The sequence below is a fragment of the Cheilinus undulatus genome, linkage group 20, assembly GCF_018320785.1.
Source record: "Cheilinus undulatus linkage group 20, ASM1832078v1, whole genome shotgun sequence".
Lineage (NCBI taxonomy): Eukaryota > Metazoa > Chordata > Actinopteri > Labriformes > Labridae > Cheilinus > Cheilinus undulatus.
The window spans coordinates 29,042,125-29,069,363 of record NC_054884.1 but is presented as its reverse complement, the minus strand read 5'-3'; the positions used below and the strand labels follow the sequence as shown (position 1 = coordinate 29,069,363).

Sequence of the window (27,239 nt, the reverse complement as noted above, 5' to 3'; positions counted from 1 at the left end):
TTTCTCTCCACCTCCCTCTCTCTCCCTTTCCACTCTTGTGAAATATCCCAGCCAATGAGATGCCGGCATCCTCTGTGGGGACCTGTTTCAGTGTTGGTGGGGGTATAGACAGAGAGAAAGAGAGAGAGAGAGCAAGATAGGGAGGGAGGATGCTTTTGGAGCAGCTGACAGCACCATTACACCCCATAGTGCCACTATCAGCACATGGCTTTTATGTGCATGTCTAAAAAATCAAGGAGAGATGAATTACCTGCGTGTCGCTCAATGTGGCCTATTGTTCTCAGTTGAAATAAAAGCTATTGTGCTGTTTCTTCATGAGAGCTACACTCAAGGGACATAAAGAAGGTGGAAATATTCAGATTTCCCCCTACATATCTGATCTGTAAGAGCTTTAAAGACTCAATTCCTCGAGCGTTGTCTCTTGTCGATGGAGCTGGTCTCTGCTGCCCTCTCAGCCCCTCATGAGAGAATTAAGGCTCCGGGATAAAGGCAGCTAAGAGCGGATTAGAAGGATAAGCCTGGAGATGTTTTTCATGAGGACTTGATGTTAAACACACCAAAGTAAAGTCGCATCTTAACTCACTTTGACCCAAGCAAACAACACAGCTTATAGCTGATCAGGGATATACGTTTAGATAGGGTAGATGATTATCAGGAGCACTTGTTTAATGGAGTCTTGTCCATTTTTTATGAATGTATCATAAGATTTTACATTATGAGAGGAAAGATGATCCTGCTGTTAATTTAATCATTCTGTCCAACTTTAAATATTCATTACTGGAAACTACATCAAGAAACATGATAATTTAGGGATGATATCTGAGGAAAATACCCTTTAACCCCCTTAAATTCATTATTGCGTTTGATATGTTCATTAATAAGACAATTAGTGACTGAATATGTTGTGTTTATGTGCTTTTCTATTATGTCTTCTAGGTAGAAGCAGTGGGGATTTAACTTATCTCTCAATACAATGAATGGACAATTTAAATCAATTTGACAAAATATAAATTGCAATACAGATTTTCAACCAGCAGAGGGTGCTATCTGCTTTGGGATTCTTGATGTCAGTAGCTGAAAAAATATCATTATCCACCTTGATATACATCATAAGGTTACCACGAGCTACTGGAGTGTGAAAGTTTGGTTTAATGGCAATTTCTACCAAAAAAATGAGTGTCAGTTTCTCCGATTGAAGGGGCAAGCTACGCAGATGTTTGAGTTTGAGCTTAGTCTATTTAACAGGACAGTGTGCAGTGTCATTAATTATTTAAAAAGAAATAAAAAGATGGCTGCACCAGATTTAGCGTAACGCTAATTTCCATCTGTAGTCCTCACATTAAAAAACAGACATACACAAAGTGCTATTAAACAGAGTTAGGTATGTAAAATACAGGTGCCGTGCATGATGTCAAATAGGAGGCATTCACTGTAAAATGCATACTAAAGTGAATACAAACATACAACAATTCTCAATTATCAACTCAATATCAATGAGTACACAATAAGTCCATTAGATGCAGTGTTATATTCAGTCATTACCTTGTTTAAAGTGCCTATACACTCATGTTACATAATTAAATGCGGTTAACACCACAAGTCCTGCTATCTGATGTATGATGCCCATACGGGTAACCTCTGAAAACTAGAGTCACCCTTGGGCTCAGTGCAGACAGCACTGTTAACGCTGAAAGGGAGTTGGTGTCCCTTTCTCCCTCTCTAACCTTTTCCCAGTTGAATCTGGGATTCTGGGCTAAGATGCAGGGGTGCATCTTAGCCCCTATGCTCTTCAGTACCTGTATGGACTGGATAATGGGGCGGGTAACAAGGGCAACAGATTGTAGTATGTCATTTGGCAATGTCGCGATCACTGATCTGCTGACGATGCTGCAATCCTTGCACAGATTGTTAATGTAGATGTAGAGCAGTTCACCTACCTTGGCAGCATAATCCATCGATCTGTTGACTGTGTGGCTAAGATCAACCGCAGACTTGGGCTCGTGCATGGAGCCATGGGTTCATGGGCAAGATGGTGTGGTTTCCTGGTATCTGAGAGTCCTTCAGTACTTGGTCCTCCTGGTTTTACTGGTCTCCTGTGAGGCCTGGATATTGACTGACGGCCAGAGGTGCTGCCTGGACTCCTTTGTCACAACAAAGGAGTTCAGCCTTACAGGCACCTAGGGGTGCTTTTTCAGGCCCGATCCAGCCCACCCCGTTCTCGGTAACTGGGACCTGGTGGACTGGGTCCAGTCAGACGTTGGGGATGGTTGTGTGCGTCGTGAAAAGGTCAGCTGGTAAGATACCTGGAGAGATTGGGCATGGGCCTGGCGCAGGCCTGGAGGATGGCAATCAGGAAGCAATAGCGAAGCTGTAGTTCCCAGCTTCAGTTTTCTAAATCAGACATTAAACTAACAAAAATCTTAAGTTGTAAGTTATACATTACATTTTCTAAATCCAAGCCTGGCACTGTCCTCAATATGCTGCTGGAGCAAGGTTAGCTACGTTAAGTATAAAGACAGGAGACAGCGAGGTAGCTATTAACTGTTCTAACTAGCTAAGTAACTGGAACCCAGGGTAGATTTGGCACAAACACTACCAGGGGAACAGCCAGCCTAGCACTGTCCTGTAGCTGAGAGAGGATAGCTTGCATGATGACTTGAAATAGTGGGAAAACAGTCAGTCTAGCACTGTCTTTAGCATGTACTAGTCGTAACATTAGCATTTAGCACAAAGCAACAAATTGGAAAACAGCTAGCTTCCTAAATATGTAACCTGACAAGGTCAGGTTAGTTTAATTTAACATAAAGACTGGAAACAGGGGGGTAATGCTTAGCTGGGCATTGTTTTAAAAATAGTGATAAAGCCAGGTTAGCTCCTGGAGTCTTTGACCTCCCCCTAGTGGGGCCACAAGGTTAAATGGATATTTAGGTAATTTTTAAGTTGGGTTGTATCAGGTATCTAGCAATAGTAGTGACACTAGCAGTGGTTTCAGACTCACTGGTGGTACTGGTAGGGAAGCTAGGCGATACAACGTAACAGATTGGTACAGTGTCTTGGCTTAATTAAGTGAATTTTATGTTAAAATGGGCTGAAAACTGGGAATTGTTAAAGAATTTTAATTCTATCCAGGAAGCCTTTGAATCTGGCACTATTCTGTAAAAGTTCTTCCGCCACATGTATTGTCATCTCCTGATCAGCTGTTTGGGCATGTGGGTTCATATGTGCAGGTTGCATGTAATAGAGTATGATATGCATTTTCGGGGTATCGTTGGCAAGACCGTGTGTCCACTGCTGATGTGCTCAGGAGAGCGAGGATGGGACGGGTCAGCTGCTGGATACGGGAGCAGCACCTGGAACGCTTTCCTAGGCCTGAACCAACTCACTACATACTGGGTGTCCAGGATCCGGTGGGGTGGACAAGACATGGGGGGGCACATGTGTCATGGAGGGGTCAGCTGGAGGATAACTGGAGAGATGGGGCATGGGCTTGGTGCAGGCCTGGACAAAGGCTATTAGGAGGTCATTGCAGTACAGGGCCAAGGTTAATGAAGTGCTCCTATACCTGCCCTGACCTTATGCACCATAAGCCACTGTCTAGCACAGCATATGACACTGAAACAAAAACCCAGGCATGATGATTTGAGAAATTACAGCTCTACATCTGCCTTGAAGTATAAAAGGTCATGTCCCACCTCCTCTGATAAAACAACACCAACCTTATTTCTTTGTTAATACTTATATAGAGCAAGTAAAGCTATCTAGATATAGTTATATATGTTATCTGAGGCTATTGTTCTCTCATCCATCAATAATAAAGCATGTGTAATGGATCATCTTTATCTCTGAATCGCTCTAATTATCAGGATTAGCGTCCTGTTACTATGGAAAACACCATTTACTGAGTCAGTGATAGAAAGCACAGGAGGCCACACCCAGAATTCACGCAAGGTATCATGGGAGGCAGAAATAAGATGGATTAGAGTCACTTTTTAAAAGAAAATATAGCTTTACTAGTAGACAACCTGAAAATTAAAATGGATTTATTTTTTTAAAAATGAGATGATTAAATGTTTTTCACCAGTGACATCACACTGCAGAGATGGGAAAAATCCTTTAAATATATTTATAAAATCCATCCTGTCATAGGTTGGGTGTGTCTTTAAATCCCTAGCAATACGGTACTTACTTTAAAGTGCATAGAAAGAGTCTTTTCAGCTGGAGAAAGGGGCTGTTTTGTTGGACCATGGGGGGAAATTGCTTCCTTTTTGTCACTGTGATTTATGTGGAGCTGGATATTGGCCCAACAATGGTGCTCGGGTTGCTACCAAGGAAGTAGAAAAAAAACTATAAGAGATTCTACAACAACAATACATCATTTAAAGGCTTTTTACTGAAGCCTCAGCATCTTCAACTCTGCATAATTATCAAGACACTCAAGGACTGTAGATTTTAGCCTTACTTACGGAGCATATAAAGTGACCTTAAAAGGCTTGAAACTACAATGTTTCTATTTCCTATGCCTGCATCTCTCAAATGCATGTCTCTGAGCACGCTTCAAGAGCAATTTCATGCAAATAAGGTGTCAAGAAGACAAAACTGTTTGCAAAAAGATACTCAGATATGTATGAGAGTCCTGTGGGGGCGAAGGAAGTCTTGGAAAAAGTTGAGCCGATTCAGCAGCTGTGTGGGTGTTTCCTCAAGCCAGAAATGAAGTTTGTAACATTTTGGATGAATAATAAGATACTGACAGGAGAATAACCAGGTCAGGGAAGTGGTGAATGAAAATAGGCCTTGTTTTCTGCACTGTGCAAGAAATTTTTGTTTTGGAAGGTGGAAAATTCTGCAGGGAAATGGTGTTGTAGAATGCAAAATGAAGTCATCCAGCAGGCTGCACAGGGGAGCTGCTTTTGGAGGGAAAAGGGAGGCAGAAAAAAATAGAAGCAGTGAAAGTAAAAGAGACAGGCTCTCAGGATGTAACAAAGTACCGTTGCCTCAGTCGGATCCGGTTCAGACGCTGGCAACTCTTCACTTTATCTATTTTTAATGGCTTCTCATTGGGCTCTCTTCTTGTAGCTCATCCTTCTCTGCTTGTCCCTAATAAAGAGGCTGATCCATTAATCATGCTCACTATCTATTCTAACAGGGCAGAGGGATGCAAACGCAGACTTGAGAAATGTCATTCCAACTACATTTCCCACAGTTCCTTGTTCTGCATTTTGACTTAAATTCTGAAGGTTTTTTTTGTTGTTGTTGCCGTTTTAAATAAAATTCAATCAGTCTTCAGCTGAAATGCACAAAAAGGACGCCTCTTTACTTTTTCAGACTTCAATGGAAATCCTCAGGCCTTAATCCTGATTTAGATTGTAATATAGATAAGCTCTGCGGACAGCATCATTCACTCAGCATGCAAACATCCCTCCTCTAGCTTAAACACGTCCTCCTTCTCCTCAGTGAACCCCATTGAGAAATCCGGCCTGTCATTCTCAAATCTCGCCTGTTTGCTTTGAATTAACTTGCGACTGAGCAGATGTGCTTCAAAGCTCTGTGTGTGTGTCTGTTTTTTTATGTAAATCCTCAAAGCACGTGAGGATGAAGACACGCTGTCTCAATCTCAGAAAGACGGCAATCTGAAAGGAAATCAACAAGAAATAAAAAATATTTTAAAACATGGCCTCAGACTTTGTTTACCCTGCATGACATCTTTTTATTCATGTTTTGGACTACGCTCATCATGTATGATCAGATTTAAAACACAAGAAATAATTTATCCCCATCCGTGCAGAGCTTGTCCCAATTATTGCTGTGGCTTAAGCGTGACAATTCTGGGAAACCGCTGATCTCCCTTGGGATTAATTTTTTCACAACCTAGTATGAGGGGGGAAAAGAAAAATATTGTTTTGAGTGGATAAGGAATTTTTTCTGCCTTGGACTGTAAGGCTCTTTTTGAACAGTACTGTACAGAACTTAATTCTCTTGGAATGACTGAATGTTTTCCAAACAAATGTTTTTAACTCAACTGAAAGATAAATTCCTAGAGAGCAATTTTCTCCTTGACAACACACAGACGCAGCCAGCTATGACAAAAATTATATTGTGCAAAAATTTGCACATGCAGTACAAAGCGTTGAGTCACATAAATGACCACTTAGGCTGCATGGTGTTGCAAAGGTTAGCGCTGTTGCCTTACAGCAAGATGGCTCCTTGCTCCCTTACCAGTCCGGGCCTTTCTGTGCAGAGCTTGCATGTTCTCTCTGTGTATTCCAGCTTCCTCCCACCACCAAAGACATGCTTGTTTAGTTATCGTGACTCTAAATTGCCCGTAAGTCTGTATGTCAGCTGCACAGCTTGATGGATGGACATGACCACCATGAGGCCTTAAGGGCAAAGAAAAAGGACAAAACAGCAGCGACTAACCTTGATGACTATGTGATGATACAGGATGGGCATTTAAAGGGATATTTCAGTATTTCTGAAGGTGGGCTGTATAATGTACTTGGCAATAGTAGTGGCATTTGCCTCTACTTATTTTGGTTTGCATTGCCCCTTTAAAGGGGACATATTTGACCCGTTAAAGACAGCTTTATATTGGTCTCAGACGGTCCCCAAAACATGCCTGTGAAGTTTGTTACTGAAAAAGCACTCTAGAAAAGGATTTTTGCATGTCTAATAACCCCTCTGTTTTAGCCCTGCTCAGAACAAGCTGTTTCTGTGGCTTTAAATGTTACTGATCTGTCTGACTCCACCCCTGACCACACCCCTCTCAGGAAATGAATTAGGCCTGATGTCACAATGTTACAGATGCTTTTATCCAAAGTTAAGGACCTGACTGGGATTAGAGCCATCAATCTCCCAGACCAAAGTCAGCAGGGTAACCCACTGAGCTATCCAGCATCTCAGCTGGCAGCTGAGAGGAAGATCACGAGAGGAGGGCGGAACTTTCTTCCAAGTAGGGAGGGCAAATCAAACCTGGGGGCGGTGCTAACTCTCCACATGAGGTCACAATGGGAAAATCTGAGAACAACTTGTTTCAGCACACATTTTCTGAAAGGTGGAGAAAGAGGGGGAGGGGGGATTTTTCTGGTACTTGAGCGTATTGTGGACAGGCAAGGGGCACATATTTTTGTTAGAAAAATCTGAAAAAGTGGTTTTTGCAGCTTCTCCACCAAATTTAACAAGTTTAAGGTCAAAATGGGCCAAAAACAACGCTGGCCCAGTTGTATGCTATATCAGTTTAAAAAATGTCCACAAAGCCTCTGTGTTTTGCACTATTTTGCAATGCAAGCTTCAGCTACCAGCATATGTGATCCAGACCTTTCACACTGAGTCTGTAGCATTTTATCTTTATCCACTGTGAAAATTTGTAATATGTAGGCTGAGCCTTACTGCTTATATCTGTATCTTGTATCATACAGTTACATCTATACAGTTATGGAGAATCTTTTTAGACCTCTTTAGATCTTTTCAGAACCAACAGGATAAAAGTTCTCTTCATCATCAAAATACTGATAAAAGCAGTCCAACATCACTTCCTGCTCTTCAGAGTGACCACCCATTTGGCTGAAAACAAGACCTGTTACTGAATGGTGGTAGATTGGAAAACGACAGTAGCAGCACAGTTACACACTGTTGCTTTCCATTTGCACTTCAGATCATTTAAATCCATAATATCAGGCATAATTTTTATCCTTAATTCTTTTAAGAATGTGGAATACATAATCAGTGGCTTTGGGCTGAAAGCAGTATTGAGTTAAATGGTCAAACGTGGGACGGGTGTTGTTTCTACTGACTTTAAGCCAGTGATCGCTCCTTGTTTCAAAGATGAAACCCAGATCAGAAAATAAATTCTGATGGCTCCATTTCAGTGATTGTGAATAGATGGTTCCTGTTTATATCCAGAGTGGTGTGAAAGAAATTACACAGACTCTGGTTTTTATTCTAATACGGATTTATTTAGTGCCACTGATTGCCTTGATTTGATGCACTTTTGAATAAACAGTGGGCTGTGGTTGCTGGCTCCCATCAAATGATAATATCCCTGAAATAAATTTTCTGCCACTCTATAACAAAAGCTCAAATGAGCAGCTGTAAAATATAAACTACTGGCTAGTTTGTCGTTTTGTTAAAGAAATACACATCAATAATTCAGGGGCTTGTAAATCTTGGTAGTGGGTTGAACATTTATGGTGTATTTTCCAATACTATAAGCTGCGTTTTCGGCTGTGTGAGAAGCATTTTTGATACTTATACACACTACTGATTAAAAATATAACGCTGTAATTAGTGTTTTATTGGGTTTTGTTTACTTTTCAGCCAGCAGCTGTCTTAAGCTACACAGAGAGCTTTTTGAAACTTCCCATGACACCCTCCCTCTCTGCCAGGAGGAAAATCAGTCTTTCCCCCAAAATGTCAGGTACAGGGCTGGCACTGATTGTTATCTTGCTCAAAGGCACTTTATCACGACTGTCAGGGGCTTCAATAAGCTTCAGAGAGCTTCGACCTGCAAGAGAGGATTTCTGACTTTTATACAGACCCCTATTCCAAAAAGGTTGGGACATTGTGTAAAATATGAAAAAAAAAAAACAGAATGAAGTGATTTACAAATCATCTTCAATTTGCACGTCCTCAGTTCAGTTGACTTTTTGGAATTGGGGTTTGTGTCGACTTCTTGCTAACATGTCTGGAAGGCAAACAACACATGAGGCTCTGTTGTGACTCGTTCAGTCTGAGGTACATGCAGCTATTTTCTAATTTGACTCGTGTTGTGGTCTGATCACACTATGGAGCCAAAAGTGAGAGCAGTGTCAAATCTGAGCTGAAATGGGACACTGCTAAAAATATTAGCCCACTTTGAGAAAGGAGGGACCTGGAGGAGAGAAGCGTGCCAACAACAACACATCAGTGACAGGCTTTCAAATGTGGGATTCTCAACAGCTTGTATGTTTCAGGGTCCAAATGTCAAAACATGACTGAACACAGATTCAATTCTAGCGAGATACATTTATTAAAAATCTAGTAGTGATCTTGGGGCCAGGCTTTATTACAAGTCAGCTGCACATGACTGTTTCCACTAATGCTACACCCGCTTACTATTGTTAATAGCATTTGTTTAGGAATCTTTTCTATTGATTGCTCCATTTATCGCAATCCGTTTCTTCCTTTCAGACTCTGTTTCCCATTTTCTAGGCCTAACACAGCTTCTTCAGCAGAAAGCTGTCTAGCCTAGTTTTTCTCCAGGTCTCTGCCTGTTAAAAATACAATATAAAGAATGTTTACATTCTATTTTAATTTAATAATTATGCCTATTTTCATAATTAATTCATGCCAGTTTTTAAAACCAGAGAATCCTTCATCTTAATAGTTGTAATGACAGTACCTTGTCCAATGGCTGCTATGAAGGAGCCATAAAAAACTCGAAATGTTCGGCATTGCTATGTGAACACTGGATGTCTAGTCAAAGACGTGAACTGAATGATTGACCTAGATGATTCTCCACATTCCACCTCTAAGTGTGACCCAACTAGACATTTCCAAAGTGTGTAGAGAAGTGCTGCTCAGCTCTGTTGCTTCTTGTTTGGAACTGAGGAGTCTTTTCATCAAAAACTGCCTCAATAATTTAAATTAATTAAACAGTAAATCACTATTTCTGTTCTGCAGATGTTTTTTCTCAAAATGTGGGAGAAAAGCTGTTAAAAGTGGCCTTCCTGGTTAGCAGTGCAAAGCAATCACTGCATTATCACGAAATGGCTCAGTGCGCGAACCATGCAGGAAGGCCACTTTTAACAGCTTTTCCCACTTATTATGCAAAATTTTAACCTTGCAAAGCAGATTCCTTGGCCAGGCTCCATGTCTGTCATCAGGCAAATCCATCTTGTAAAGCTCATATCTAGAACATTCAAACATAGTTCTGACCAATCAACATCATTAGCAGAGGATGAGGCAGTAGCTACAGATGAGGTTAAGTAGTACTGGCAGCTGATAGCAATGGCTGCCACCAGTGGATCGCTTAGCTACACTGGTCATTCTGTATTTTAAGATTTTAAGATACGTTTCCTCGGTACGCACATTCTGTTTGTAAGGGATCCATTATTTATGACATAGTTGCCAATGTTATATATGGACTACAGGTTGGGGAAGAGGCTGGGATGGGGGGTGAACTCATGTATTTTTCTTTTAATTTCTGGTGTGTGTAAAGCACTTTGTGCTACATTTTAATGTATGAAAAGTGCTATACAAATAAAGACTGAGTGATTGATTGATAGCTCCGATGTAGCTATAGCATGGAGGCAGTTTTTCAAAAGTGGACCACATTTCCATATGAAATAAAGAGCAAACAAGAGGACAGAAAGCTTCTCATGCTAGATGTTTTTTTGCTCTTCTACTGACCTGCTTCAGCATGAGTTTGCAAGAGTTATGGGTGGGGTTAAGTCGTACTGGAAGCCAGTGTATACCATGGCTGCTACTACTGTAACGATCATGGATGTAGCTGCAGAAAAGCGGTAAACTAATCACACATGGACCACATTTCTTTGTTAAACTAGAGCAAAGAGCCGCACTGGAATATTCTCTAGGGAGAGTCTTTGCATGTCTCCAAATAGCCTTCAGCATAAATGTAAGCAATTCATGCACCACAGCAGCACTAGCCTGTATAGCTCAGGTTAATACTGGAGCTGTGCATGTCTTACAGCCTCATTTTGTCTTGTAGCTCTGATTGGCCTGCCATTAAGTGGCAGAATGTTTATCCAATCACCTTTCAAGAATTTTTTCCTAAGTCCCACCCTTATTAAATACTTATTATGGGTGCTTTCCTAGATGAATGTGAAGTATATCCTTGCAGTGGATATATTCATCCATGAATTAAATGAAAGATATTGGTTCACCGGTTAGTAAATACACCTTATGGAGTGCAGTTTTTGTTGAATAAAGTCCTCAGTTCAAAATAAGAAGTAAGCAGTATTGATGGGCTTAGATCAGCAGTGTCTGCGTGAACTGTTTTGAATCATCGCCCCCTGGTGGCACAGGTCTTAGTAAATAATGTAACAAAGACTACAGTCAAGGCCAGCTGTTTTTTTTAAAGTGTCTTGAGATAAAATGCCATGGTGTTATACACATATAATTATCTGAATGACTTCTTGAAGTCTTTACTCACTAATCAGTCAAAAACCTGACCCTCTCTTGTTATCACACACCAGAGAAAGAGCCAAAATGTTTGCTTCTTCTATGAATTGGCTATTTGAGGTGAGATAAGAGCATAGATGGATAGAGGAGACTTTAAGATCAGAGAGCAGTAATATGCTCTGGAAGAGTGAGCAGCTGCTGTGATTCTCATATATGTTAGACTCACTCCCCCTAGTGGTGACTGCAAATTCCTGCATATAGGTATTTCACTATTGGGAATGAAAGGGAATGCATGATTTAAAAAAAGAAAGCTGTTCATGACGCTTAAGAGTACAGTAAGTGCTTTATGCTGCTTTGAATTACCCTACATCAGAATTATCCTCTTTTGCATTACAGCTCATCCATCATTGAAGCAAACAAACAAGGGGGGTTTAATCCAGGATTTGATTCCTGCATACTGTTCTCTAATCTTTCATGTGCTGCTAGTTTTAATAGCTGTGTGAAACTTTCCAGAAGATTACACACCAGGTCTGACCTGGTGTGTGATCAATAACACTGGTGTTGGCAGTGAGTTGCTGTTGTTTCTAAACGCTTCCACTTTACAATATCACTTACAGTTTACTGTGGAATTTCAGCAGGGATGAAATTTCACAAACCATCTAACTGCAACAGTGGCATCCATCACAGTACCACACCTGAAGTCACTGAACTCTTCAGAACGATGCTTCTGGTATCACAAATGTTTGCAAATGGAGACTGCACAGCTAGGTGCTTGATTTTACACACCTGTGGCAACGGGTCTAATTGTAACACCTGAATTCAATAACTAACAAGGCACAGGCCAAATACTTTTGCCTACATAGTGTACATTTATGTTGCAGTAAATCACCATTAAATACAACCATATTAACAGTTTAGTAGTTTAATAACATAAATAAAGCCAGTTTAGAGAAATATGTGAAACTGTCAAAAATGTTGTGTTCATCGGCTACCAAAGGCATGATTTTACTGTTCACACCCGAGCTTCTTAGATAAAACTGCAGAAGTTTTATTCAGTCAGAAACCACCACAGTCCGAGCCAGCAAACCTGATCTCTGCTGATATCATGACACCGTTTTTCCCAGGAGGAAATCTGCATACTCTTTCCTCCGCAGCACTCTGTGCATTTTGAAAGTGTTTGGTGACGTTTTTGAGAAGGCCATCATTTGTTTGCGAAGTTCCTTGAAAGCGCCCTCAGCCACTAGCTGCACCCTCATTGGTCCAATGCTTCCTTTGATGCGAAAGGACTTGTACACAGCCGAGTCCTGCTGGAGACAGATGTCCAACTAGAATACAGAGAGAAAATTTAGCATGATAAATATATATTTACATGCTTTTGTTTGTTGCTGTGTGTCAAACATCGTCTCACCTTGTATCGTTGCTCCTCAGTGAGGTTCCTCACACCTTTGAGCTCAATAAAGACCTGGTAGTGAGGATCTGAGCCGCCGATCGAATCTCCTACAACAACATAATGAGGAAGGGTTTGTCTAGTGCAAAACTCAAAAAAGACACCTTGTTGAAGTGTTTGCATAGCCCCTTTCACACACACACAGCACTCCTGGAAATGTACCAACATTTTCTAGAACTGCTTGAACACAAAATTATTTTCAGTGACGCTTGCGGGAAATCTTCTTAGCAGCCTTATAGTAAATGCACATCAGGTGAGTGATAACATTTACAGCCTGTGACCAGGTGAGAAACCGATGGGATCTTCATTTTCCACACTCATTGACTTTGAGGCGAGTGAGGGCTTAGGGCTGTCCCACTGTCAAAACGTAAAGTGTATGAGGGATCTCTTGCAGACTTTTTGAGCCCTTCATGCACCCTTTCCATTAGTGGGCATATCTGCAGACTTATGGTGAGGGAATTACCCATAGTTCATAGCATTGTGACTTATGATAGAGATTCCCTGGGGATGCACGCTAGCAAACCCTGTAAAAGCGAAGTGAAAAGAGAGAAATGGTAAACAAAAACATGGAAGGTGCAATAAGCACTGAGGCTGCAAAAAAGCTAACTTTTTTCATATGTTATATAAAACAGCCTTCCTCCACTGAGGAAACAGGTCCATAAGTGAGGCACACTTGTTTTTATAGATGCTGACTGTCAACAAAAAACAAAGGGCTGTCCCGTTCCTATTTCCACCACTTCGAGCCCTTGCAGCCTCATGCACCCAATCACGTTTCAGGTGCAGTCAGTCAAGTCCATAAGAGCTCAGGGTTTAGGGAGGAGATTCGGCCATGCTGAATTTGGTGGTGTAAGTGGGACATCTTACCCATGATGCCGCTCTCAGCGCAGCAATAGTCCACCAGCTGAGCTCCCGGCCACTGAGACACAGCTTTCTTCAGAGCATCAAGAAACAACGCCTCTGACACTTTCTCCCCTCGAACGTTCAGCATCTGACCTCGTCTGACAGAAAGCGGAGGAAAGAAATAAGGAGGATGTACTTCTTTTGGTTGTTTGAAAAAAAAAAAGCACACACAGCATGTGTCATTAGGTTATATGATTAAAAATGTGCATGTACCTGTACTGAAACTCAACAACGGGACACTGGTTGTGAAATCCGACCACTTTAATGATATCTCCAATGCGATATCTGCAACAAAGTCAGAAAGAAGAGTTATTTATGTAACTATTCGATCAAATTAGAACTTGAAATAAAACTTTTTGGAAATTTTACAGTTTTTGTAGTTAAAATATATATATTTTTATCACAGATTTGTTTGGGGCTTTTTGGCTTCATTAGATAGGGCAGTTAAAGAGAGACAGGAAATATGGGGAGAGGGTGGGCGAAGACAGGCCTCACACTTGCGCCAAAACCAGGAAGTGATCTATGACCAGTGTGTTAAAATTCTGTTCCCTATAATTTCATAAAGAGCCCTTTAATTGAGCCCCCTGACTTTTAAAATGGCAAGTGTCTACTAGAAACCAAAACTAGCCTTTCATGGAAATAAATGTCTTAAAAATCACCCACACAACTGTCAAAATGCAACCAACAAATCCAGCGAGAGCTCATTTTTTTGATCTTCATTCATGTTTACGTTCCGTTTTCAGTTAACAAATCTAACCTGAAGAGTCCTGAAGCATTTGTGACCACCAGCTCATAGTTCTGCCCCTCCTTCACCTCCTCCATCAGCAGGGTGGGCGGCGTTTCCTCCTCAAGGCTGCTCTCTGGCAGGAACTCACAGAACATTGAACGAGGGCACAGCAAGTAGCGTCTGTTTGGCTCCAGCGGCCACAGATTCACTCCTATCAGACCTACAGAGGCACAAACGTACAGTCAGAGCAAATTAAGAAAGATGTTTTTTGGCAAGAAAATGAAGTGACAATGTTCTTTTACTTTACATTTTGCAGCATAGTTAGATAGTACATCTAATGACTGGTTAGTCAACAAGCAGCTTGAGGTTTCTACCTTCAGTAGCAGCGTAGAAAGGCGAATAGAAAGGCACTCCCTGGCAGTAGTTCTCTCTCAACATGTCCCCGTAGATCTGATTGGAGCCAGAATCCACTGCCAGGACCAGGTGAAGGTGAGGCCACACACGCTTAGCAATCCCACAGAAGCCATCCTTGAAGTAAGCCCGGAGCTGAGCAGCTCTGTCAGGGTCTGGCTTCATCAGAGCCTCGAGTCTGGACCTCACTTTGGGATCCAGAGCCAGAGCGTTGCTGACTTTTCCCTGTTCGATGTCATCTACGAGCTCCTGCCAGCGATCCTGGGGAACAGAGGGAAAAACAGTTTAACTATTATTATTTATATTGTCAGTTTTTTATCTTTAATTGGCTCCAGATTTTTCCTGTTTTAATCATATCTATATCTCTCTTTTTGTGAACTGCTATAACAAGTGAATTTCCCCTTAAGGGGATCTGTAATTTAACAGACTCATTACCAGAGCTTTTTTTATGGAAACAGGAGCCTCTGAACACTAAATTGTCTAACAGGGAACTAAGATTAGGCTACACTGCAAAAAGCAATGATTTTATAAAATATATATGTAAATATAATAAAATAAAGCAAGTTGTTTCCTTTCCCTTTAATTTTCTGTTCAATTTTCCACTATTTGCAAAGATTTTGCCTTTTATTGCAAAAAAAAAAGAGAAACGCATGATGCAAAAAAGCAGTAAAAGTGACACTTAAACGTGGCATAAACACACCATCTAAATGATAATAACAACATGAGCTGTGCTGTACCTGTAAGGCACTAAAAGCGTAGAAAACTGTGGAGGCAAAGTTGGACTCGAGTGTTCCCACACTACGATCTTTGAGTGCAAACAGGAGATGCAGGTAGAGGGTGTCCTTCTCACTGGGAACCTGAAAGACAGGGTTTGAGATAAATAAAAGTCTTGAAGTCTTTTTGAACATGGGTCCTTACAGACTGAGCTACTGCTGCTTTTTCTTTCTAAAGTGCAGAAACCATCAGAGGGGCAGGTGCTCAAAGTTGCTTGTTTCGACTCATTAAACATAAGAATTTTCTGCTTTTCTTTTTTATATAGCTTATTCATATCTAAGAAGACATTATGCACCCTTAAAATCATGCATAAATTATGCAAATTTTGAAGGGGACATTGCATAGCTCTAATAAAGGCTAATAAAGCGAGGTATGCACAACACACTCGTAATGACATGTCATTCCTTCTAAACTAAATTTACTCCTCAGTGCCAATCCAGAATCTGTGCTCACTTGTTTCTTCATTATTTGTTTTTATGGTGTTATAACTGCATTAAAAAAAGGTTAATTTTTTCATAGTAGCTGAGTCTGAGCTTCACTGATGAGAGAATGAAGGTGCAGAAGAGTAGAGCACCTCTTCCTCTCCTCTCTGTCCTTGCACCTTGCCCTTTTTTTCTTTACTTCATTCCTTTGCCTCAAAATGGGAGAAAAGCAGGAAAGCAGAAAAGCTGCTGTCCTAATTTGGTCCTCATTTGACACTCCAATATCAGAACAAGGTCACAGTTCATGTGTCAAAGTAGTTTAATGTGCTGCTTACGCTTTAGTTGCCGTTTGGCCATTTAAAACAGCTGTGCAGCAAAAATCCATTTGAGTTTGCAGCTACATCTGGCATCTTAATCTTTTATTAAGACTTCCCTGAGGAAAACAGTCCTTTATGTCTGCCCCATCAAAATAAAATTAAAATATATTTTAAAAAAAGGACTGAATTAGCGGCACTGTGGATGTCAGGGGTAATAGAACAGGTGCTCAGGCACTCTTAACTCCCTACACTGCACATGCAAAATAAAGCAGCAGTGATTGGGCTCTATTTGAAATAACTTTTGAGGCATTGGTTGTGCTTCCCATGTACAGAGGCTATAGTCCTTAAAGTTGATGACCCAAAGCTCCTTTCCTGCATTTTTTGGTCTCTACAATAACAGCGTGAAATCATAAAGCAGTCCTGCAAAACAAGACCAGGAGGTAAACCGTACCTCAAAGGCAGGAGCTGGAGTGGTGTAGAGGTTGAGCATGTGCTTAGAAGAGGCCGGTGTGGAGGAGTTTGGTCCAATGGGGATACCGGCCTCAGACTGTCGAAAAGTAGGAGTGTAGAAGAACTTTGTGGTTCGCTGAAGGCTGTCGGTCGCAGGAAACGCTGTTCTCATGGCCTCCAAGCAAACAGCTACTCCCTGATGGAAACACAGTGTTTTGAGTAAAGTTGTACATGTTAAATAAAACAGTGTAAGCTACAACCTACACATTACCACAATCATTACGATCAGTCTTCACCTGCAGGAAGAACTCCGTGTTTGTGTCCTTGGTGCTGAGCAGCATGGCGCTGGGTCCTGACGTCCCAGAGGTCATGGCGAGGATGAGTGGCTTCTCAGCAAGGATCACCTTCTCCTCTCCTGCAGCGATTCGACTGATGAGATCACGGTAATGATCGTATGTGGTGATGGGGTGACGTGTCCGGAAAACACTGCTGTCTGAAAGACAAGAATAGACAGATCTCTTTGAAGTTTATGATATAAAACTATGTGATTTGTGACAGAAATACAAAGCTTCAAAAATGCATAATGAAAACTAATTATAATTTTTAAATAATTATTTCTAACTATATATATATATATATATATATATATATATTTTTTTTTTTTTTTTTTTTTTTTTTTAAGAGTCAGATTTGCAGTCACAACAAGCAAGACTGGGCGGACATCAGCTGAGGAAACACTGGAAAGATCAGGACTTAATGTGCTAAGCCATTTGCACCACCACAAAGCTGTATGGAACCAAACCGCATCGCTTTGTGGAAACAGACATTACAAGAGTGGAGTGTGACACTACTCATCAAGGCATTAAACAAAGGATTTATTCATTTCTGGCCACGGCCATTTCACTAAGTATGTTGTTTTTAACTTTTTATTTTCACTTGAATATTTTCTTCTTTTGGGGCACAAAAGTATGTGAATGTTTTTATTTTTGCACTTTAAACGCTGGGCAGAGTCATAAACTGCTCAAAACATGGCATTTTTGGTAGCCTTGCTCTGTGCAGAAATTACTACTTGCCCCCCAAAAGGGGAGTTCTCTGCTGTTGCATGGCGTCATCTGCAGAGAACCCACAGCTCTTTTCCAGGGGCCTCCAAATAACTAAAACCGCCCACGGCTGAGTGGACTATATATAACAGACCATATATTCACAATACATAACGTTACATCACAGCCGCTCAGAGGACAAACCAGAGCAGGTTTGACAACACTTGAAGGTCCTGAAAAAGTTTGGTAACATAAAAAATGCCACATCAATGCTGTCAGTCAGCATTATGTCATTGCTCTCTTACCTGTAATTGAGCTAAAGTCGTACTGTCTTCCATAACATGTGTTTGCATTTTTGCGCAGGCGCGTCAGCAGGGTCTCCTCCTGGACCTGCTTCACATTCTGAGTGTCGGCTTCAAGTTTACGTCTCTGCCGTCTGCCCAGCCAGCCCACACCTTTCACCGCCAGATACTGACTGAGCAGGCTGCCTAAAGTCCGGTTTTTACCCTTCATTTTGGAGCTTATGTCCCTCCATATAAGCGCCATCCCGGCCAGAGAGCAGACACCGAGGACAGCAGGCAGAGGGGGCGGCATCGCTGTGGAGAGCAGCCGGTGTTACAAAACACACAGAAGAGGGGAAATAACCACAGAGGGGCGCTGTTAGCAAACTTTACACCGTTACTTTTCTCTTAAATATAAGTAAGGAGGCTGTCCGTGTGCTGTTATCTCTCAGGTAAGCGTTACATATAGCATTTTAAACAATTTCATAAGCCCCTTTCTCACATTTAAAGCGACTTACCCAGGTTATGTCCAATAACGGCGACTAAAACTGATAAAACCGCAATGAAAACTGGCAAAGCTACGTGAAACAACGAGAATGGCATACTGAACACAAAATCTAACCTAGCGTTTTTAAAGTAATTGTTAACATGAGTAAAAACATTTAAAAATGCAAATATGAGACAACAGAGGGAGTGGGGACTTTTGCTTTCGCAGGCGTTTGAGATGCTTCCGTGTTTGGGTCAGCGCTGACGCGCTGATTCGCTGAAGGCGCGATGACGTATTTGACTCTGGTTTACTGAGACGGAAATGGGAGGAAAGGAAACGCAAGGGAAATAAGATATAAAACTTTAACCCGCTTCCTTAATAATGCTAAGAAGCAGTACACCATCGATGAGTTTCGCTATATATATTTACTTAAATGTGTGAGAGTAAGAGAGTGTAAAGAGCTCCTTACATTAAAAAATACATGTTTCATTTCCTTGTGCCCCAGTCACTATTTCATATTTGAACCTTGATTCATGTATCCTTTTTATTTATATTGTCAGCATCAGCATTTGTTTTGTATCTTACATATATTAAACATGTATTTACCGGCTTTTTTCCAGAAACTGCTTCTACTTCATCAAAAGGCATCTGGTTATAAAGCTGAACGTTTTTCCTGTCCTCTTATGATTTAATTTATGTGCATTTGACCTACATGCAAACAGATGACGGTGTGTGCTAGCTGACGTCTTTGATGAAGCCTAGTGATAGTTCATGCAGGGCAAGGTAGTCATACACCCCCAGCTGTGATCAGCTGATGGTCAGCTGAATTAATTATTCCCAGCTCCCACAGCCAATCACAGCTTTCTCTCAACACAGTGGTGCATATGAATATGATGTACTTCTCACTAATCCCTGCTTGCGTTAATGCTGATGCATCATGCCCATGCTGGCAAAGCTTAACCTCCTCCACCCCAGCCTCCTCCTTTATAGCATAAAGCTTGTTGCATCCTCAAATTCAGTTTCATGCTACCATGGATTAATTGCTTTTGAACTAATTTTATTGTATTCAGTACACATTGTTATAAATGTATCTGTCCATGCCATGCACTCCCTTGTCAAAACACACTGCTTGGCTAACGCAGAGAGCATCTTTTGAGCAGAGCCTTCTCCGCCAAATAAAAATGTATATCCATTTTGCAATAAAATAATTAAATTCATGATGGGAGTGTTCCTGACTTAACCCTGAGCCACAGGGCTCAGTCTTGGGACCACTGCTCTGTTTTGTGTCTGTTTAAAAAACCATAAAACACCATATTTTCTTTATGTAAATGCAGTTCTTAATAACACACTAAATACACCCAATTGTCAAACTGAGTGTGCAGAAAAGCATCAAGATCTTAAAAATGTAAAAAAGTGTTTTCAACTCATAAATAAAATAAAATAACCCCAAAATAACAGTTATATCTGTGTCCTTTTTATTAATGTGACTTTAACTTTGTACTCAAGTCTGTTTAATGTATTTGTTTGAGCTTACATTTCCCTTGCAATGCAAATGATTTTTTTTACCACAGTTTATATGTTAAGTGGTTCTGTGATTCCTAATTTAAAAAGTGTTGTACACATCAGAGCAGTAGTATTTATCCTGAGCTGCAGAGCATAAATGAACCACTCCTTTTGCCTCTGGCTGTACATTAGTCCACAGAAACCCCTTCATCAGCCTTCCTCTTCAGAACCTGCAGAGAGATCAGAGAAAGTACTGAAACCTTTGAAGCAGGATGAGGCTGGAAACGTTCAATCAGATGAATCTGCAGTTCTGCTCACCTGTTTCATTTCCATGGTCACAGCTGAGAATGAAAGCGCAAGAAATAACAAGCTGGACATTTAGTAAAACAAAAGAGTAATTTTGATACTGGCATGTCTTTTATTTGGACCAACCTGCCCAGTAAGCAGAGGGAAACTGTAAAGATGAATCAACAGATGCACCAGGGAGCAGCTCAGCCAGCCATGACACCTCAGTTGGATCATCAACTAGAAACTCCTCTGGGTCGTCAACGCACATCTCAAACTCTGCAACAATATCAAATATAGAGATTTCTAATGTATAATTCTAATTTGTGACAACACAACAGATACCTCAATTCCAGCCTTGATAACCCCCATGAGGCTGGAAGTGAGGTACATTTTACAAACATAAAAGGCCCATTTAGTAGCTAATTTACAACACGAGGTGTCTATCACCTGCATAGGGCACTTCTTCCACCTCTGCTTTCGACCAGGCTGTGCTTATTTCCTCTGTAACACTGCAGTCAGACATAGAGGATGTGAGGCTGTTGTTGAATTGGAGTCTCTGTGTAAGGCGTGTTGTGTCGCATATGTAGGCCTCTTTGTAGAGCTGACCAGCTGCAGAGCAACAAAGAAAAAGAATGGGACTGTAACTCTGCAAACGTAATAACTTCCCACTAATGTAATAAACCACAAACTTAATACAAATCTGAAGCTTTTGATGTCATAATTCCACAAATGTAACAGCAGTTGCCTACTGCAAACCTAATAACTATTACATTTGCAGGATTTTATTGTGTTTGTGGGAAGGTAAAAAATCACTGTCTGTCCACAGATGTAATGTAAACATGAAAAATGAAAGTCGTGGCCATTGTTTGGTGTAGCCTTTTCCAAGTCAAGTCAGCTTAAATTTAAGCAGCATCAAAAGAGTTTTGGTGATTTTTTTGTTTGCCATGAAACAGCAAGTAGTTTTTTCAGAGTCTGGAAACACTCAAAGAGTCATGAATCTTAGCACAACATTTTTGAATAAGAAAAGGAGAGGACTGGTATTAGTTTTGGAAAAATCTGCAAAACCCAAGTTGTTCTTCTTGAAATAAAACCTCAGAGCAAAATGGTACTTTAAGAAGTTGATGAAGAGATTGTATTGCAATGTATAATCTAGAAGTAGAAATAAGGGAGCTATTACTTAACAGAAAGATAAATGAATGACTAATGGATATATTTAAAGATAAATGACAGATCTAAAATTTATCAGTATTTACAATGCTGTGAAATATTATTTGCTCCCTTCCTCGTTTCTCTTTTTTTTATATATATGGGTCAATGTTCATGATTCAACAATAACAAGGAGAAGAGGCAAAAATGGCATCCATTGGAGAGTTCTAAGGTGAAAACCACTGCAGACCAAAAATAACACCAAGGCTCATCTCACATTTGCCACAAAAACCATCATGATGATTCCCAAGACTTTTGTGAAAAATTCTGAGGACTTATGAGGAAAAAGTTTAACTTTTTGGAAGGTGGTGTCCAGTTACATCTGGAGTAAAACTAACAGAATTTCATAAAAAGAACATCATACCAACAGTCAAACATGGGGGTGGTAGTGTGATGGTCTGGGGCCGCTTTGCTGCTTCAGGACCTGGATGACTTGCCATAATTGATGGAACCATGAATTCTGTCAGCTACCAGAAAATCCTGAAGGAGAATGTCCGGCCATCAGTTTGTGACCTCAAGCCCAAGTGCTCTTTGGTTAAGCAGCAGGATAATGATCCAAAACACACCGGCAAGCCCACCTCTGAATGTCTTAAAAAATAAATGGTTTGGAGTGGACAAGTCAAAGTCCAGACTTAAATCCAAGTGAGATGTTGTGGCATGACCTCAGAAAGGCTTGAAAAACCCTCCAATGTGGCTGAATTAAAAGAATTCTGCAAAGAAGAGTGGGCCAAAATTCCTCCACAAGCACTGGCTTACAGGTGTTGCCATCCAGGGTGGCACAACCAGTTGTTAGGTTTAGGGGGCAATTACTCTCTCACATAGGGCCAGGTAGGTTTGGAGGGCCTTTCCCCTTAATAAATGAAATCATTGTTTAAAAACTACACTAAGTATTTACTAGGATTATCTCTGACTGAAATTCAAGTTTGTATTATGAAGCATTTACAAGTGACAAATATGCAAAAAAACTAAGAAACCAGGAAGGGGGAAATACTATTACACAGCATTGTACATGTTCTAATTAAGAATGGCTTTAACGTAGGATTGCTGACCCTGCATTTCTTCCAGCTGTTGGATGTAGCTAAGTGCAGCTCTGGTGCTGATGTGGAAGCGGTGACTGTCGCTGAGGTGCTTCAGGATGTGTTTGGAGTGAAACGGAGACGGAGAGTAATAGAGCAGCTTTGGGAGACACAGTGAGCCCACTGCAGAGATTTCAAACCTGTTGCCCTGGAGAAAGAGGGAACATAAGGTACTTGATAAAAAACACAGAACGGTTCTGGGACATATAAAGATCGTGAACTTACGTATAGGTACTACTAACACACGGGGAAAAAACTGTTAAAGTGTCAGGATAAGGCCAGGTAAGTTTGTCTAGCACCATTTATACATAGAGATACTGCTATATGTGGTTAAAACAGAGTATTACGAACAACATCAAGCAAAAATAGGGCAATAAAATGCAAAGTGTATGAAGATATAAACTCCAAAACTACTGATTCTAAACATTTAAACTGCTGAATGCAAATTCAGTTTACTAGTTTTACTAGTTTATTTTTTTAACCTTTCAGGTATTAGGTCTTTAGGGCTAACCTGGAAAGTGAGACGATCAATATCAGTCCAGGAGAAATCATACAGCAGACACAGCTTCCCCTCAATCTCCTGAAGACAAAAGAATATATGTTTATAATGCTAGTAAATTTATTATGCAAGTCCTGAAGAGTTTACTTTAATCAGATATTCTAAGCATTTTTTTAACAAGTGTTGATGATCCACCTGATAAATTTGGACTCCTCTCAATAAAACTCCAAGAAGGATTGAACTCCTTTGCTCATTTTTCCCCTGCACAGAAGAGAACAAAGAAACAGAATTAAAATGTACCAAAAGTCCATAAAGCAGGATTTCAAAGAGAGATTATTCTTGCAGTTGTTATTTTCTTGTTGTACTAAAGGTTTGCGGAAATAAAGCAATGCTTTCTGAGATTGCTAGACACATTGATGCATTGAAACTTTACGTCCTCATGTGACTGACCTCTCTCATCCTGTAGAAGGTGGAAGCTCCGTCCTGCAGGCTGTTTGTCTCTTTTATAAACTGCAGGACGGCTTGACGATGGGACAAACCTCTCAGCTCAGTGTGTAACACAGGGGTGTGCTGGAGCAGGAAGTCTCGTCCACGACGTTTAATCAGCTGTGGAGGGAACAGGCACAGAAGTGGACGGTTCACCATTATACAAGGTTAGGTAATTGTCTGGGGCCTTGTGCTTCAAGGGACCTTAAGATTCAACCAAACCTTGCCAGGGACTACAGATGGAAAATAGTCTATGGCTACAATAAATAAAGAAATGAATAAATAAATAAACCAGACTCTCATATGAGGCTCCAGCCCCCCGTGACCGCTAACGGGATAAGCGGTGGCGGAGATGGGTGGATGGATAGAATATTTCCATATGGTGATTTTGAAATATGAATCTGTTCTTGGATGTGATGAGGAAGTATTGCTGGTTATTTGTGTCTGGTTCTCTGGCTTTGTTACCTGAAAAAGAGATGCTTCAAAATATTGCATGTTTTTTGCTCAATGAGAAAGGGCCTTGTGTAGGTCTTTGTCTGGAGCATTTTACATCAGCACATCCAAACATTTAAGTCTTCTCTTCACAGATCTATGTTTCCTTTAATTTACCCAGGAGGGGAAGTAATCCTCTGGTAGAAAGCAATGCTTTCTCTCCTGTCTATTCTTCTCCTCATCATTGGACTCTCTCTGCTCCAGATCTCCAACCTCAGCTTGAAGTGCAGAAGCCGCCAGCTGGAAGAACAGCGCCTCCTGATGTCGACTCTGTGACCGCAGAACTTTCTGCCTCAACTCAGCGTAATAGAGCTGCTGCACTTTGCTGCTGCTTTAACAACCAAAAAAAGACACAAAGTCAGAGATTTTTGGAGTAACATCAATTACATCATTATTTCATGACAGGCATGAAGCAGCATTGTTTGCAGGTCATTTTTTGTTTGTGAATGTGCAAAGCAAACATAGAGATACACTTACAACAACAGCAGCCCATTCTCTACGTAATGCTGAACCCTCAAAAACAAGATGAATTGTACCTGGTAATGTAGAGACAGAGGGAAGGATAACTAACTTTGAATTTTTCAATTAACATAGGGCTGACAGTGAACACAAAACAACAGGAAGTAGTATATAACAAAGATTGGACAAAATGAGTTCACAAAAAAAAGTTTTATGCCTCCATGCTGGTGATAGTCTTCTGTTCAAGGATGATCTACTTAGGTTTTGGAGGTCAAAGTCCTCATGTTCATCTCTTGCCTTTGAACAGCAACTCAAGGACACTGACATCAGTCTGGAAGGGAAAGACATTTCTAGGGCTTTGGGTCTCCAGGGAACTATATTTAGAGCCATTATCCACAAATGGGAAAAACTTGGAATAGTGGTGAACATTCCCGGGAATGGCCAGCCTGCAAAAACAGTCATTATAGCTAAAGGATTAACCAATTCGATTTTGGATGTGAAAGTTAAGGTCACTGGACCTCATATTCATCCCTTGCTAATTTGATTTCCATGAAGCTTACTATCACAGAAGCTCAAGTTCAACACAAAAGACATTCAAGTAGAAAAACAGTCAGCGCTTTGTTACAAAAAAAAGAAAAAACTCACCATTAAAGATCCCCTGCTCCATGTTTTCCCAAAGTACTTGCTCAGCCTTTTCTCCAAATCAAGAAAAAGGTATTCATTATCTGTAAATCAACATGTATCCACATAAGAAAGAAAAGAAACCCAGCCATGACAAGCAGCATGTAAGTAATTAGTACACTTTTCTTTACCAACAGTTACTCCAGTAAATACCTTTCCAACTTTTTAGCCTCCGGTATTAAATTAAAAGAAAATATTTCTCCTACTACTCCCACAAACCCTCTGACTGACCTCTGAGAACAGCCAGACCAAAGACCTGGAGATCACTGACGGTGAGCTGCTTCAACACACATTTTAACACCTCGTGGCCTCTGGAGCTCACCTGAAAACACATAAAACAAACACAGACATGCACAGAGAACAAGAAAAAGTCGAAAAGCTCAATAAGGGGTCCAGCGGAGTCCAGATGGCTTCAACACTTTGGTTGTTTAACTATGAAATAATGGTGGAACTGGCTGAAAAATTACACATCCTTTAAAATGTAAAATGTATCCCAAAGTGCAAATCATGAAATTCAGATTCATTACTGAATGAAAAAGTTGAGGACTTAATGCAGAAGTTCATCATACCATTAAAATCTGTAAGAGGTTTTACGGAGCTTATAATTCAGGATTTGGTTATTTTTTATTACATTAAAAACATCAGAAAGAAAGATTCAAAATGTTTAGAATCCTTCCTGTTAAAGCCACGCCATGTGTTATTATGACAGAATATCTTTTAATCTTCACATTAAATCTGGGCCCTTTTTGCTGCAATACATTCAAACAGCATAAAATATAAAATAGAAGAAAGTGAAATAAGGACCACTCACTCCAACAGTGCAGTCCAGGTGCTGCTTGTTTGGTAGTAAGATGCATACTTGTCGTTTCTGTCTTGTCTTCATGGCCACTGAAGCTTCTGTCTGTCAGAACTCTTTATACCCTCCTCCTGTCCTCTTGTGGGCCAACAACTACAATTAACCCTCCCTCCTCAGCCTGACATTTAATGACTTCAGACACTTGTGGCTTGAAAAACTCAAAATACTTTCCATTAGACCAGCTGCAGACACTATTCTGCTTGAAAATTGAGACGCTTAATAGAAATTGAAAAAAGAAAAATGCTGATTAAAATCACAAATTGTACAAAAATCTATTGTAGTTAGATTTCCAGATGCGGTGCAGAACACTGCTGAAAATGCTGAAATATTTTAAACTCAATCTTACAAGCTGTTTAAAGCGTAGGCTGCCTGGTTGAATGGTGTAAAATCAGGAATACACAAACTAAAAAAGCTCTGTGTTGCTGAAAATAATGATGATGCTGAAAATGATGACCTGATGCTGATAATGGTGGTGATGCTAAAGATGATCCCGAAACTGTAGATGATAGTGAAAAATACACAAAATACTGAAAATGATAGGGATGATGTTGAAGATAACTCATAAAATAACTAAAACACTGAAGTTGATACTGACAATGTAGATGATAATTCTGAAAATGATTAGGATGAATCTGAATAGATGATAGATGTTTTTTAAAACTGAAAGATGAAGCCGATAATGATGGATAAACAAAACAATAAAGATCTTAAAGATGATGCTGAAGAAAATATTTAAAATAACTATAATGCTGGTAGAAAAGGTGGTGTTGAAAATTACGAGGATGCTGAAAATGCTGCAGATACTGAACATTATAAATAAAACGGAAATAATAATGCTGAAATTGCTGTGTTGAAACTGAAGATAGTGTTGAAAATGCAAGAGGCTAAAACAATGGAGATGAAACTGAAATGATGCTGACAATGAAGATAATATTGATGCTGAAAATGCTGAAAACAGTGGGGATGAAACTGAAATTATGATGCTAAAAATGGTGAGGCTGAAAATTTGGATAATGTAAAAATGCTGAAACTTATGGACTGAATATGAAGATAATGCTGAAAATTCAGAAGCTCAAAATAGTGAAATCTATGGAGATGAAAATGAAATAATGATGCTGAAAATGGCCATGCTGAAGATAAAGATAATGTTGATGCTGAAAATGCTGAAAACAATGGGGATGAAACTGAAAAAAATAATGATGCTAAAATGGCTAGGCTGAAAATTAGGAAAACGTAGAAATGCTGAAAACTTTGGGGCCGAAAATATACAATGAAGCTGAAAATGTCCATGCTGAATGTGAAGATAATTCTGAAAATGCAGA

The 27,239-nt window shown here is 40.3% G+C and overlaps 2 protein-coding genes across 2 annotated transcripts; both read right to left on the bottom strand.

Moving 5' to 3' along the window:
- Positions 1-12,021: 12,021 nt before the first annotated feature.
- ghdc (GH3 domain containing) lies at positions 12,022-18,625 on the bottom strand. The gene is made up of 11 exons (XM_041814956.1): positions 18,403-18,625; positions 17,909-18,199; positions 16,860-17,056; positions 16,565-16,759; positions 15,338-15,457; positions 14,564-14,861; positions 14,220-14,409; positions 13,676-13,747; positions 13,427-13,560; positions 12,524-12,612; positions 12,022-12,440 (listed from the first exon to the last, which is right to left on the bottom strand). Exons 1-11 carry the CDS (start codon positions 18,485-18,487, stop codon positions 12,219-12,221), a joined length of 1,893 nt encoding a protein of 630 aa, XP_041670890.1. The 5' UTR covers positions 18,488-18,625; the 3' UTR covers positions 12,022-12,218.
- Positions 18,626-22,382: 3,757 nt separating this feature from the next.
- LOC121528624 (FERM domain-containing protein 6-like) lies at positions 22,383-25,944 on the bottom strand. The gene is given in 9 exon segments (XM_041816139.1): positions 22,383-22,592; positions 22,956-23,024; positions 23,139-23,204; positions 23,331-23,549; positions 24,039-24,252; positions 24,399-24,457; positions 25,026-25,105; positions 25,293-25,383; positions 25,873-25,944. Coding segments are annotated over 9 exon segments (1,080 nt in total).
- Between the last annotated feature and the right edge of the window lie 1,295 nt (positions 25,945-27,239).